At 38.7% G+C, this 13,269-nt stretch overlaps 1 protein-coding gene across 1 annotated transcript in view; it reads right to left on the reverse strand.

Annotated features, from left to right (window-relative positions):
- The window catches only part of SH3RF3 (SH3 domain containing ring finger 3), a 673,946-nt gene that overhangs the window by 75,218 nt on the left and 585,459 nt on the right, over positions 1-13,269 (reverse strand). The window contains 1 exon segment of the mRNA XM_082246695.1: positions 4,611-4,846. Within this exon segment, the coding sequence (XP_082102821.1) occupies positions 4,611-4,846 (236 nt within the window).

A 13,269-nucleotide genomic window follows, 5' to 3' on the forward strand; every position in this document is an offset into this window, starting at 1 on the left:
CTGACGCTATCCTGTATTGATGCAAACGAATGTTAACGCTAACTGATGTCACCTGTGACACCAATACAGTGATCAAGAAAAACGATCTGTACACTACAATAGTGACACTGTGACAGGGCAATGAAGGGATTAACTGGGGGTGATCAGGGGGTTAAATCTTTAATAGGGCATGTATAGCAGATACCCTAAACCTATCTGGGACTGCCGCTAACTACCACTAACTGTCTCTCACACTAACTGAATTCACAAGTGACACTAATACAGTGATCAGTGAATTATCTGCATACTGTATATAAAGTACACTGTGACAGGAAGAGAAAGGGTTAACTGGGGGTGATCAGGGGGTTAAATGTGTGCCTATGTGTACTGGTGTCAGTGTAGTGCTTGTGTACTCACAGTTGATGTCCTCTTCTCTCATGCCGGAACCAGAAAGGGCTCCAGGAGAGGAGATTGCATAATTTCCTGTGCCTGTGTTTGCATTACACAGGCACAGGGTGTTCTGCAATTGGTAAGAACCGATCACCAGGTCCAGGCCGATGAGTGATCGGTTCTGAACTGAATCAGAACATCGCATGGGGCAGTCGACAACTGGTTAATGAGTGCCATGTGTTCTTCATGAGAGACCAACATGTGCACTACCTTTTTAAGTGCTCCTATGCACTGAACTAATTGCCAGAAACTACAATGCCACTTATAGCTGTCCAACCCCAACACCCTCCCACACCAGCTAGGGTCATAAACAGACTCCCACAACAATTCGAAATTATTTTTTGCCCTACTCGTTTGCATTTTCCATATTCTGTATGGTCTAAGCAATCATTTTTTCACTACATTTGCATAATAGTCTGAAAAAGGATGTAATGCACATGCACAGAGGTTAGCATCACGAGGTTTGCCAGAATGTACAGTCAATGCATTTATGTTCTTGTATTTCTTACATGGCTTGTGTACTACAACCTGTATTCATCACAGCTGTATTGAATGTGAGAACACTAGGCAGCAAAAGGCATATTTTGGGATGCATCTAAAATACCACTGTGCAAGAGTCTAAACAAAATGTATAACATTGCCCTAATTGTTCACCATGTGTTTGCTACTACTAAATGATAACTATTTAACAGTACAAAATTACTGTATACAAAATATGACTTTGGACCTGAATTTCTTGAGCTAACCGTAAATAAGAATATTTAATATGAAGTTGGTCAATTTAGATTTAAACAGCAACCATGTAATATAAAAGCATTCCTCTTGGCTTTATTTTAAGTGTTTAATTTGGGATAAGCCAACCTTTTTGTTTATATAAATCAAAATCTCTGTGCAAACATTGTGATGCTACTTACAATGTTACCTTGCTGTTCCTTGGCCCCCTACATCATCCTGGTGTATTCACCATTCACTTATAAAATAATTATTTTTGTTTTTTGTAATCATTTTTTTTTAAAAAATTAAAATAACTAGTTGGATTTCCATCCAGTGTACAAAGCAAAAATGGAATTCCTTCCAAGGATGCTGTTATTAAAAATAATTCCTAAACCTGAGCTGCCCATAAAATTCTGAGACATTTGATAATGATGAAAGTGAACAACATGATTACTGAACCTCTGGCATTATTTACACGATACAAGAGGCTGGCATGCTGTAGTTGGCTCTTTGAAGAAAAATCCTGGCTGCAGATCAAGTAAAATCACAGCTGTACAAGTTTCTCTTGGAAAATGCAGAAAAAAAATCTGGTCTCTATATCAGTGTCCAACCTATATATTTGGTTTGACAAGGTTTCATTGCAAGCCATTTCAAATCTAGGACGAGCTGAGAAGGAGGGAAAAGACTGTCTACCTCCTCAGTTAGTCTATAAAGCGAAACTCTGAATTAAAAAAAAAAAAAAAAAGACTCTTTCATGCCATTTATATGAAGCACCAAGATTTTAGCAAATGTTGTTGCTGATTCTTACCTGCTGGTGCGCTGTACATACAAACTTCAAATTAGTGACAAGATGGAGGTTGTACTTACAATTAACTACGGTAACTAATAATTGCATAACTAGTCACAGTATTGTAACGGGAGAAAATAAAACCCAGAATTTCCTAATGTTTAAAACACAAATACAACATGTTGTACTTTCAGTTTGTTTTAATGTTACAGACTAGAACTAAAATGATTTAATTCAAATATTTACTTGGTTTTTACACCATACACTACCCTGCCAAAAAAAAAAGTCGCCACCAAAACAAAAGGTCACACACTCTGATATTTTGTTGGACCACCTTTAGCTTTGACTACGGCACGCATTCGCTGTGACATTGTTTCGATAAGCTTCTGCAATGTCACAAGGTTTATTTCCGTCCAGTGTTGCATTCATTTTTCACCAAATGATGGGAGAGTCGGACCACTGCGCAAAGCCTTTTCCAGCACATCCCAACGATTCTCAATGGGGTTAAGTTCTGGACTCTGTGGTGGCCAATCCATGTGTGAAAGTGATGTCTCATGCTCCCCGAACTACTCTTTCACAATTTAAGCCCGATGAATCCTGGCATTGTCATCTTGGAATATGCCCGTGCCATCAGGGAAGAAAAAATCCATTGATGGAATAACCTGGTCATTCAGTATATTCAGGTAGTCAGCTGACCTCATTCTTTGGGCACATGCAGTAACTATCCAATAGGATAGTTACTGCATGCTTAGTTTAGTTAGTTGATTAGTTAATTCCAGTTGGCGACTTTATTTTTGGCCGGGCAGTGTACTTAATTTAAACCTGGAATTATTTTTATTGCAATCACACAAAAAAAGTAAAAAAAAAAAAAAAATCAAAGACAGCTTTGGGGTATGCCTACCAGTTCTGCATATAAGGATTCTGCAATATATGGCCACTCTTATTGGCAATGCTGTACTAGCTCTGATTGGGTAGCGCTGGTGAGAAGCAACTTTAAAACTTGCTACGCTTGCTCAGGTGAATTGTGGCCTAAGAATTTGAGTTCCTAATTTTGAAAACACTCCAGTGTAGCTGTACCTTTTATGGTCTCATGTCTCTTGCAGATTGAAAAATGCTTTTTGGTAGGACAGCCCTGTATTGGCTCCATCTAACTTACCCTGAATATTTTGAAGTTTCCCAGTCCCGGCTAAAAAAGCATACCCCGACTGCAAGATAGAATCCCCATATGGATTATTATAGAGATGGTATTTCCTGAGTAATTAGCATTGTTGGCCTTCCAACGCACATCGTTTAAGCCCACGCATTTGGCTAAAGCTAGAAGTTTACTTTTTGGCCTCATCTGGACAGATAACCTGATTCATTTCGGCAAACTCCAAGAGGGGTTTAATATGAGACTCTTTCAACAATGGCTTTCATCTTGTCACTATTTTGTAAAGTCCAGCTTTATTGAGAATGCAGATTATAGTTGTCCTACGCATGGTTTCTCTCAGCAAAACAATGAAACTTTGAAGGTGACCAGTGTTCTTTGTATTGTTTAACAGGCTTAATTAGTTATACAAGAGTTTTGCAAAATTTAGGATATTTTTCAAAATGATATATGATTGGAGCTTTTCTAGACTTGGTAAAAGTTTTATAACAAACCTTGGGACCTTCCAGAGAAAAATGTATTTACTTTCAAACCAAGGTACACTGAGTGATACCATTTAACTATTTATATAGAGTCTCTTGGTATTGAAAGATAATTTGCATAGGTTTAACGGCAAAAGGGGTGATGTTTGCAATTGTGGCTTTTCATCTTATTTGTAAAAATCTTACAAAATTATATACGTAGCTTTTTTTCCACATTACTATTATTGATTATTTTTCTTAGATCCGAAATATAAAATCTAACTTACACTTGATTAAAGGTTGAAACACTATAATATATATATATATATATATATATATATATATATATATATATATATATATATAAAGTTTGTGTAAAAGTGGTTGAAAATCCAGTGAAATTACTACACTACACAAGTTGTACCTATCTATCTGCAGCCATCGGTGGCTCTTTTCCCTTGACTATGCCTTTTTTGGGAGAAACGCATTGGACGTAGCCTGGTGTGTGATGTCACCATGCACGCCAAAGTGAAATGCAGCAGTGCTGGTCTATGTTTCATGTGCTGATCTGTTTCCTGCCATCTTAGGTGCATTTTCAAATAAACCTAACAATTTGTTTTTACTGCAACACTATGGCATTCATTCCTTCTTCTTAATACCTCTGCTGAGATTGTCACCCTAAGTATCACTGTGTAAACATGACAGCGGGATTCCTTAAAGCTGTGAGGCAGCCAGGTCTGATTTCTCTTTGGGGATCTGTTTTTCTGGAAAGAAGTGTGTGGACACCAGTGGGAGGTATATTGATACACAATCCTATCCACTGTGTGAACACTGCTGAGGCGAATAATCCAGTTGGATTGATAAGAAGTCACTTGTGGGACTTACTCACCTGAACTTATTTACTTTTTATTTTGCGCATTGCATGTTTGATCCATTATTTATGTTATGTAATTTAATATTGATTTTGCATGGTTAGCTCTATGTTGATATGGTTTATTGACCTTTAAAGAGGCAGAGCACCTTGCTTTTATTATATAACATTGTTTTGTGACCAGTGATACAGTGCACTTACCCATGTGCATAGCGGTTCGTGATTGGTTGGCAGACTGCTGGGCAGACATCTTTGAAGAGCTGTTGTGAGAGGATGTTGGAGACTGATGAGGTACAGTAATAGGGAGCATTGGCCTGACAACATTTGTGCAGTTTGTTAGTCCAGCAGAGGATGAATGTGAAGAGTGGGGAGAACTTCTACTTGCTATCGGGACTCCCATAGCGCAATTTCGTGCCTGGAGAAGTCCAGCAGGCATCCTGTATCCGGGAGACAAATAAATATGCTCAATAAGAAATATAACAGCCAAAAATCTGCACTCACAAAAAAAGCAGAAGTATTACTTAGTTACCTTATTTCTGCACTTTAGTCACTTTAGTTATCTTAGTTACCTTAGACTGCACTGACAACGTATAGAGAAGTTGAAGTGCCATCTCAGCTAGCCAATCAAGTGGATAGAAATGGAGGCCACACTCTAAAGTTCAGTCATGGGATATATTTAATGGACCAAGGGGCTCAATAACTGAGTACAGCTACTGCTATCCACTTGTTTGTGTATACAAAACAGTGCTAAACAACTTCTTAACTGATAACTGTAATACAGTCAGGCTGCATATACAGTAATACATGAAACGTTTAGGCTATACATACAGTCACTTGCAAATTATCACAAATTTCCAATTTCACCATCAAATTCCTTATTACAGACACACAACTGGATACATTTTTGTATAATAATGCTTGGTTCATGTGCTCCCCCAAGCTGGTTGGGGTACTATTGAAGGCCATTAAATAATAGGAGTATATTATTACAAGATTTGCTATTCTATATATCCATAGCCAGTAGATTTCTTTTATGATAGACCCAGGGCTTTTTTTTAGTAGGAATACCAGGAACGCAGTTTCAGCACCTCCAGCACTGAATGTATATTATGCCAAGGGATGCTGGAGGGGTGCTGGGGGGTCTATTTATGCTGGCTGCTGGGGGCTCTATTGTCACTGGGAGGATCTATTGTTGCAGGGGAGATCTGTTGCTGATGGTGGGGTAGATCTATTGTTTCAGGGGGGACTCAATTGTTGATGGGAGTGGGAGAGATCTACTGTTGTGGGGGGCTCTATTGTTGTTGGCTGCTGGAGCGTTCATTGATGCTGGATACTGGGAGATCTATTTTTTCTGGGTGTTGCTGTGGAAATATATTGTTGCTGGGTGGATCTATTGCTGCTGTGGGAATAAATAGGTGCTGGAATGGATCTATTGTTGCTGAGGAATCTATTATTGCTGAGAAGGTTTATTGTTGCTGGGGAGAGCGGTCTATTGTTGCTGGCTGCAGGGGACCTATTTTACTGCCTTTTTATTAGCAAATTCCATACATACTACATAGAACCAAAAATTATACTTGATTCTGTATTCTCTAGAAAAGGGGTAGAACCAAGGGACAGTGCCCAGAGGTGGGTAGGAGGCGGAGACAAGGGATGACTCAAAAAGAGGGAGTACCTGCACCTATGGTCTGGGACAAAAAGCCCTGGATAGACCTGATTACAAACAATTACATTACCCAGCTGTGATAATAAACAGAGATTTTATGATTTGCAGATCATCTCTGCAGATGTAAGGAGCCTACTTTTTACAATATGACCCATGCAAAAACAAGTAAATATGAAAAGAATTATGATGTAAAGATTTAAATGAAGACTTCTGGTAAATACCATACCATGATAACACACAGGGTCTATACTGTGCATAGCTGGTTAGTTTAATGTATTTCCATCTTGTTCTACTATGTAGGCCCTCAATTATGCACCATCTCAATAAGATATACTGTTAACATATTCATTTTATGAGTTCCCCTTCATGCAAGCTTTATTCTACAGCATATTATTATATCCCCTGCCATACAGTATAAGCTGTTTTCCATAGCTTTAATCCTATTACATGTTTATATTTTCATTTATTTTTGATTGTACGTTACACCAAAGCTCTAGAGAAGAGCTACAGGGAATCTTCTGAAGGAAATTGTTATTTTAGTAATTTAACGAAAATAAAGGATTTTGGTAGTTATCTGACAAGCAGTTAACCCAAAGCAGTCTGCATTCAATTTTTATGGAAACACTGATGCAGAAATGTGTCTTATTTGTGAAGTTTGACTCAGCTACTGGACAACAAAGCAAACCTAATTGGTTTCTGTGCATGATGACCTTTGTGTCCACCTCTGAAGGTATTGTTTAACATATATCAATAGATCTGAATTTATTTACAAATATGATTGCAATAAAAGTGATATATCTTGCTACAAAAAGTGGTCACTTCCTCCACCTACAGCTGGTTTAAACAGCAAGGAGCACTGGAAGGGGAAACACATGTCAAAAAAGCCAAGGAATTTCCAGTCACAACTTACAAACCAGCCTGCGACCAACCAAATTAACCTGTCTAACAGTATGCGTTAAAAACAGGAGTTTAGTTGCACGCATTTGCGAATACACGCGTAAGCTGCAGGCCCCAGCAAGGCACACTGATATCTGCAGTCCCTAAATCTACCTTTACAGAGTCTCCACAGTGAGAGCACATGTATTCTGATGGATAGATGGAGGACAGGTGACTGGAGGGAGCCCACTCCACCTTAAATGCACAGGAACACACTGAACACCAAGCACATTGCACAATGGCAGAAAAGGTGTCAGTGCATTGCCTGATCAATATAAGGAGGGGTGGGCTCCCTCCTGTCACCTGTCCTCCATCTATCCAGCAGAATACATGTGCTCCCACTGTGGAGACTCTTTAAAGGTAGAGTTAGGGACTGCAGATATCAGGGTGCCGTACCAGGGCCTGCAGCTTACGCATGTATTTGCAAATGTGTGCCACTAAACCCCTGTTTTTAACACATACTGTTAGACAGGTTATTTCGGTTGGTCGCAGGCTGGTTGGTAAGTTGTGACTGGAAATTCCTTGGCTTTTTTGATATGCGTTTGCCCTTCCAGCGCTCATTGCTGTTTAGAACAGTTATAGGTGGGGGAAGTGACCACTTTTTGTATTGTTGTTATATTGGTCAGGCAACGCACTGACACCTTTGCTGCCATTGTGCAATGTGCTGGGTATTCAGTGCATTCCTTCGCCTTTAAGGAGGGGTGGGCTCCCTCCAGTCACCTGTCCTCCATCTATCCATCAGAATACATGTGCTGTCACTGTGGAGACTCTACCTTTAAAGAGTTAGGGACTGCAGATATCAGGGTGCCTTGCCGGGGCCTGCAGCTTACGCATGTATTTGCAAATGTGTGTAACTAAACCCGTTTTTAATGCATACTGTTAGACATGGTAATTCGGTTGGTCGCAGGCTGGTTGGTAAGTTATGACTGGAAATTCCTTGGCTTTTTTTATATATCTTACTATGAAACTGTCAGGGTGCCAGGAAACCAGACCACACGAAGGTGCAAGGAAAATAAAGCAGTTTATTAGCGCAAAAACAATAAACGCAAGAGTGAGGAGCGAAATCTGGAACAGCCGGGGTCATGTACTGACTTTATGTCTTGCTAGTATGTCCTAAACATAGAAGCCAGTAATGCTGGCCATACACTATATGAAAAATCGTTCAAACCCATTTTAAAAAAACAAACACTTGGCCGTGAGAGCAGATGATCGTGCCATCATGTAATGACCGATAAATCATTCAATGGACATAAATTAGTCCTTTTTTTGCTTGTTAAATCACATATACCTATGCAAACAGTTTGGATGAGAAACACATTACCCTTTCAATTTATCGTTCATTCGGCAGAACATTTCCAAACTTGTCCTTCATTTTTTTTGGCTCAAAAATGTCACATCCGATTACCGATTTTTGCCCATTAACTGGCCAAAAAATGAACAAACTGTCAAAATGACCGCATTTCGGGCGATTTTAAGTATAGTGTATGGCCACCATAAGACACAGGAAGAAATGAATCAGTTGACCTCAGTACACACCTGTGGCTGTGTTTCCTCCTTCCAGCAGATCCTGGATAGAGCTGTAGTATTGAACACTAAAAGGAGAAGCGTGTCCTGGGTTCTGTTAAGTTCAGCATACACAATACAATCTTATTGTACAATCTCCTTTGGATCTGCCATCAATTATGTAGTACAAAGGCCTGCCTGATTGGATACAGAGTGATCGGATAGCTAGTGTGTCCTCCCATTATATTATTTTGGTAAATCCAAAGGAGATTGTACAGAGCTTGTACAATGAGATTGTACAAGCCACCTAAAACGAGCTAGTTGCTAATTACTTCTAATCCTTGTTTGCTTTGCAACAACATTTTCAAAATACAAATCGACTTCAGTAACATTTAGAAAGTTAGGGGTAGCTCTTAATTGTGTCCAGGTAACTCTACGTAGCTTTGTGGAGTTGAGTTGTGCTGCCTGCCACAAGTGGGTGTAACAACACAAATTTGATCAAAAAAAAAATTGGCGTGGGGGTCCCCCCAAACCAGGCTCTTAGGTCTCCATTATATGATAAATAATTGGTAATGTCTAAATTGAATTGTAATCGAATGTAGACTTCAAGTTATATATGTTTATGCTTTTATCATGGTACTACTATATATTCTAGGTATAAATCTGATCAACACGGTGGCTTAGTGGTACTGGTTAGCGCTCTGATCTAGCAACAGTCAGGTCATGGGTTCCAATGCTACCTATCACATCCCTAAAGTTTCAGTGGCGAAAGGATATGTGCGTAATTGAATGCATATTTGCCATTAGCGTGATACAATTTATCTCTTGCTGATGACATTTCTGCGTTCACCAAAGCCCATTTGCCATTGCAATTCTAGGGAGGTGGTAGCATGGGTGGGATTTGAACTCATGACCTAAGAGCTGGGCTGAGGACAATCATACCTAGAATGTAAAGAAGTACCATGATTACAGAATGAACATTATATAAATAGAACTCAATATGTTCATAAACTACAAATCAGACATAAAAAAAGTTTGACATATACAGTATCTCACAAAAGTGACTACGCCCCTGAGATTTTTGTATATATTTTATTATACCTTTTAATGTGACAACACTGAAGAAATGACACTTGGCTACAATGTAAAGTAGTAAGTGTACAGCTTGTATAACAGTGTAAATTTGCTGTCTCCTCAAAATATCTCAACACACAGCCATTAATGTCTACGCCATTGGCAACAAAAGTGAGTACACCCCTAAGTGAAAATGTCCTAATTGGGCCCAGTTAGCCATTTTCCCTCCCCGGTGTCATGTGACTCATTAGTGTTACAAAGTCTCAGATGTGAATGGGGAGCAGGTGTGTTAAATTTGGTGTTATCACACTCACTCTCTCATACTGGTCACTGGAAGTTCAACATGGCACCTCATAGCAAAGAACTCTCTGAGGATCTGGAAAAAAGAATTGGTGCTCTACATGAAGATGGCCAAGGCTATAAGAAGATTGCCAAGACCCTGAAACTGAGCTGCAGCATAGTGGCCAAGACCATACAGCGGTTTACAGGACAGGTTCCACTTAGAACAGGCCTTATCATGGTCGACATAAGAAGTTGAGTGCACATGCTCAACGTCATATTCAGAGGTTGTCTTTGGGAAATAGACATATGAGTGCTGCCAGCATTGCTGCAGAGATTGAAGGGGTAGAGGGTTGGCCTGTCAGTGCTCAGATCATACGCTGAACACTGCATCAAACTGGTCTGCATGGCTGTCGTCCCAGAAGGAAGCCTCTTCTAAAGATGATGCACAAGGAAGCCCACAAACAGTTTGCTGAAGACAAGCAGACTAAGGACATGGATTACTGGAACCATGCCCTGTGGTCTGATGAGACCAAGTTAAACTTATTTGGTTCAGATGGTGTCAAGCGTGTGTGGCAGTAACCAGGTGAGGTGTACAAAGACAAGTGTGTCTTGCCTACAGTAAAGCTTTGTGGTGGGAGTGTCATGGTCTGGGGCTGCATGAGTGCTGCTGCCACTGGGGAGCTACAATTCATTGAGGGAACCATGAATGCCAACATCTACTGTGACATACTGAAGCAGAGCATGATCCCCTCTCTTCAGAGACTGGGCCCCAGGGCAGTATTCCAACATGATAATGACCCCAAACACACCTCCAAGATGACCACTGCCTTGCTAAAGAAGCTGAGGGTAAAGGTGATGGACTGGCCAAGCATGTCTCCAGACCTAAATCCTATTGAGCATCTGTGGGGCATCCTAAAATGGAAGGTGGAGGAGCGCAAGGTCTCTAACATCAACCAGCTCCGTGATGTCATCATGGAGGAGTGGAAGAGGACTCCAGCGGCAACCTGCGACACTCTGGTAAAGTCCATGCCCAAGAGGGTTAAGGCAGTTCTGGAAAATAGTGGCGGCCACACAAAATATTGACACTTTGGGCCCAATTTTGACATGTTAACTTAGGGGTGCACTCACTTTTGTTGCCAGAGGTTTAGACATGAATGGCTGTGTGTTGAGTTATTTTGAGGGGACAGCAAATTTACACTGTTATACAAGCTGTACACTCACTATTTTACATTGTAGCAAAGTGTAATTTCATCAGTGTTGTCACATGAAAAGTTATAATAAAATATTTACAAAAATGTGAGGGGTGTTCTCACTTTTGTGAGACACTGTATATAAAATAGAGATATAACTCTTATGTTAACTATAATAATATAAATATCAGCAAAAGAAGCAAAACAAGTTACATCTACTAATTTTTGACGATTGAGAAATGATCTTGCATTTGTATTTTAGTGGAATATAGATTCTCTTGATCTATGTTCATTCATTAATAATGGTACTACTGTATATTCTAAGCATAATTGTGCTCATCTCAATGGCTTAGTGGGTAGCACTGCTCCCTAGAAAGAACCAGACCATGGGTTTAAATCCCAAGCATGGTATCACCTGCTTACATTTTAAACAGCAGAGTATGCTGAAAATAGGTGAACACCGAATTGCCACTACCACATCAGATTGGTTGTTTCCATAATTTACATGCAATGGTATGTTATTTAGCAAAAATATTATTGTAAGGAAATAAAATAGTCAAACACTAGTGAACACGCAGGGTGTTAACATGGTTGTGATTTAAACTCATGACCTAAAAGCTTTTTGGTCATGAGCACAGACCACTAAGCCAATGTGCCAAGTACAGTTAGACTTGCATAATAGTTTAGTATGATTAAAGAATGAACATAGAAAATTAGAACTTTAAAGTCTCCTAAAAAAACTAAATGTAACATGAAAAAAAAATTTACCATACAACAGATATGGAACTGTAAATGATAAATACATGTAACCTCATGCAATAGCAGACATTACACTGTAATAACACTGTAATAATCCTTCAGAACAGCATTCGTTAGCAAAAGAAGAAAACAAACTATACACAATAATTATAATATAAATAAATAGCCACACACAAGGTGGAGCACACCCCATATTTATTGGCACACATGTATGATCATAGCTAAAAGTGCAGTTTCATAGTAGAAACTTGTTGGCAATTGCCATTTATGGGCCTGTGACTATGCCGATTTGGAATTCACTAGTGCATATTTGCCTATATGTACTCCTAAGTTTCTGTTCACATGTTCACCTAGTTGTTTTAATAGGGAGTAATTAAATGTAGAATTACTATTTCTTCTCCTTATTCTTAGGGAATTAGGCCCCAAGTAACTAATAAACTGGGTCACTAACGGTAGGTCTAATTTGAATTAAAGTCTGAATGATGATGAATCTCAAAAGAAGGCCACAAGCCCATGTATTTTACAGGTACTGGCATGGGGTAATAGAAATCATAGAACTCAAGTCCTCCCCTGGCTGGCAATTTCAGATATATTTGTATGTGGTCTTTAACCCTTTTTTACATAAATGTAAAAAAAAAATGTTTGGTCCAAACTCAAAAGTAATAAAAATACAATATCAGCATTTTGCTAATGGTATAAAAATACATGATATACAATCATAAGACTTTAATCTATTCACTTTAAAATAAGTTTTGAATTAGGGTAGAATTAATAAAATAAAGCTTTGTTTTGCACAGCATATTGTTACAAAGGAAAAAACAGTTTACATAAAATACCTCCAGCTATACAGAAGACAAACTACATACCACAAAAATTAGCAGAGGTAGTTGGGATGCCCAAGGTTTCAAGCAGTTTGTATGCAAATTAAGCAGTTTGCTCACAGTGGTAAGCCAAATGCACAGTATGAAAGTATATGTCATAATATCCTAATTAAAATAAAGCCTGCATCCAAGTCTGATTTTATAAACAAGTAACTATGTATATATGTACTGTGTTTATATATATATATATATATATATAGTGGTTTTGTTTTCCAAAACATTACTTGTAAAATCAAGCTAAATGACTAAATGAATCAGCAGACATGCTTGGCTTTGCATAAAGTCTCTACAATCATGCTCCAAATTTCAGCTAATATCTTTATCCTAGGGAAGGACAAAATAATCAAGCACATAGCAAAAAGACAATTTATGTTAAGGGTCCTTGTGTTAAAAGCAATTTTAGTCAGATTTAAAAAAAAAAAAAATAATAAGCCTTGAGATATACAGTATCTCACAAAAGTGAGTACACTCCTCACATTTTTGTAAATACAGTATTTTATTATATCTTTTCATGTGACAACACTGAAGAAATTACACTTTGCTACAATGTAAAGTAGTAAGTGTACAGCTTG

Source organism: Pelophylax lessonae, assembly GCF_965119305.1.
Source record: "Pelophylax lessonae genome assembly, chromosome: 2".
NCBI lineage: Eukaryota > Metazoa > Chordata > Amphibia > Anura > Ranidae > Pelophylax > Pelophylax lessonae.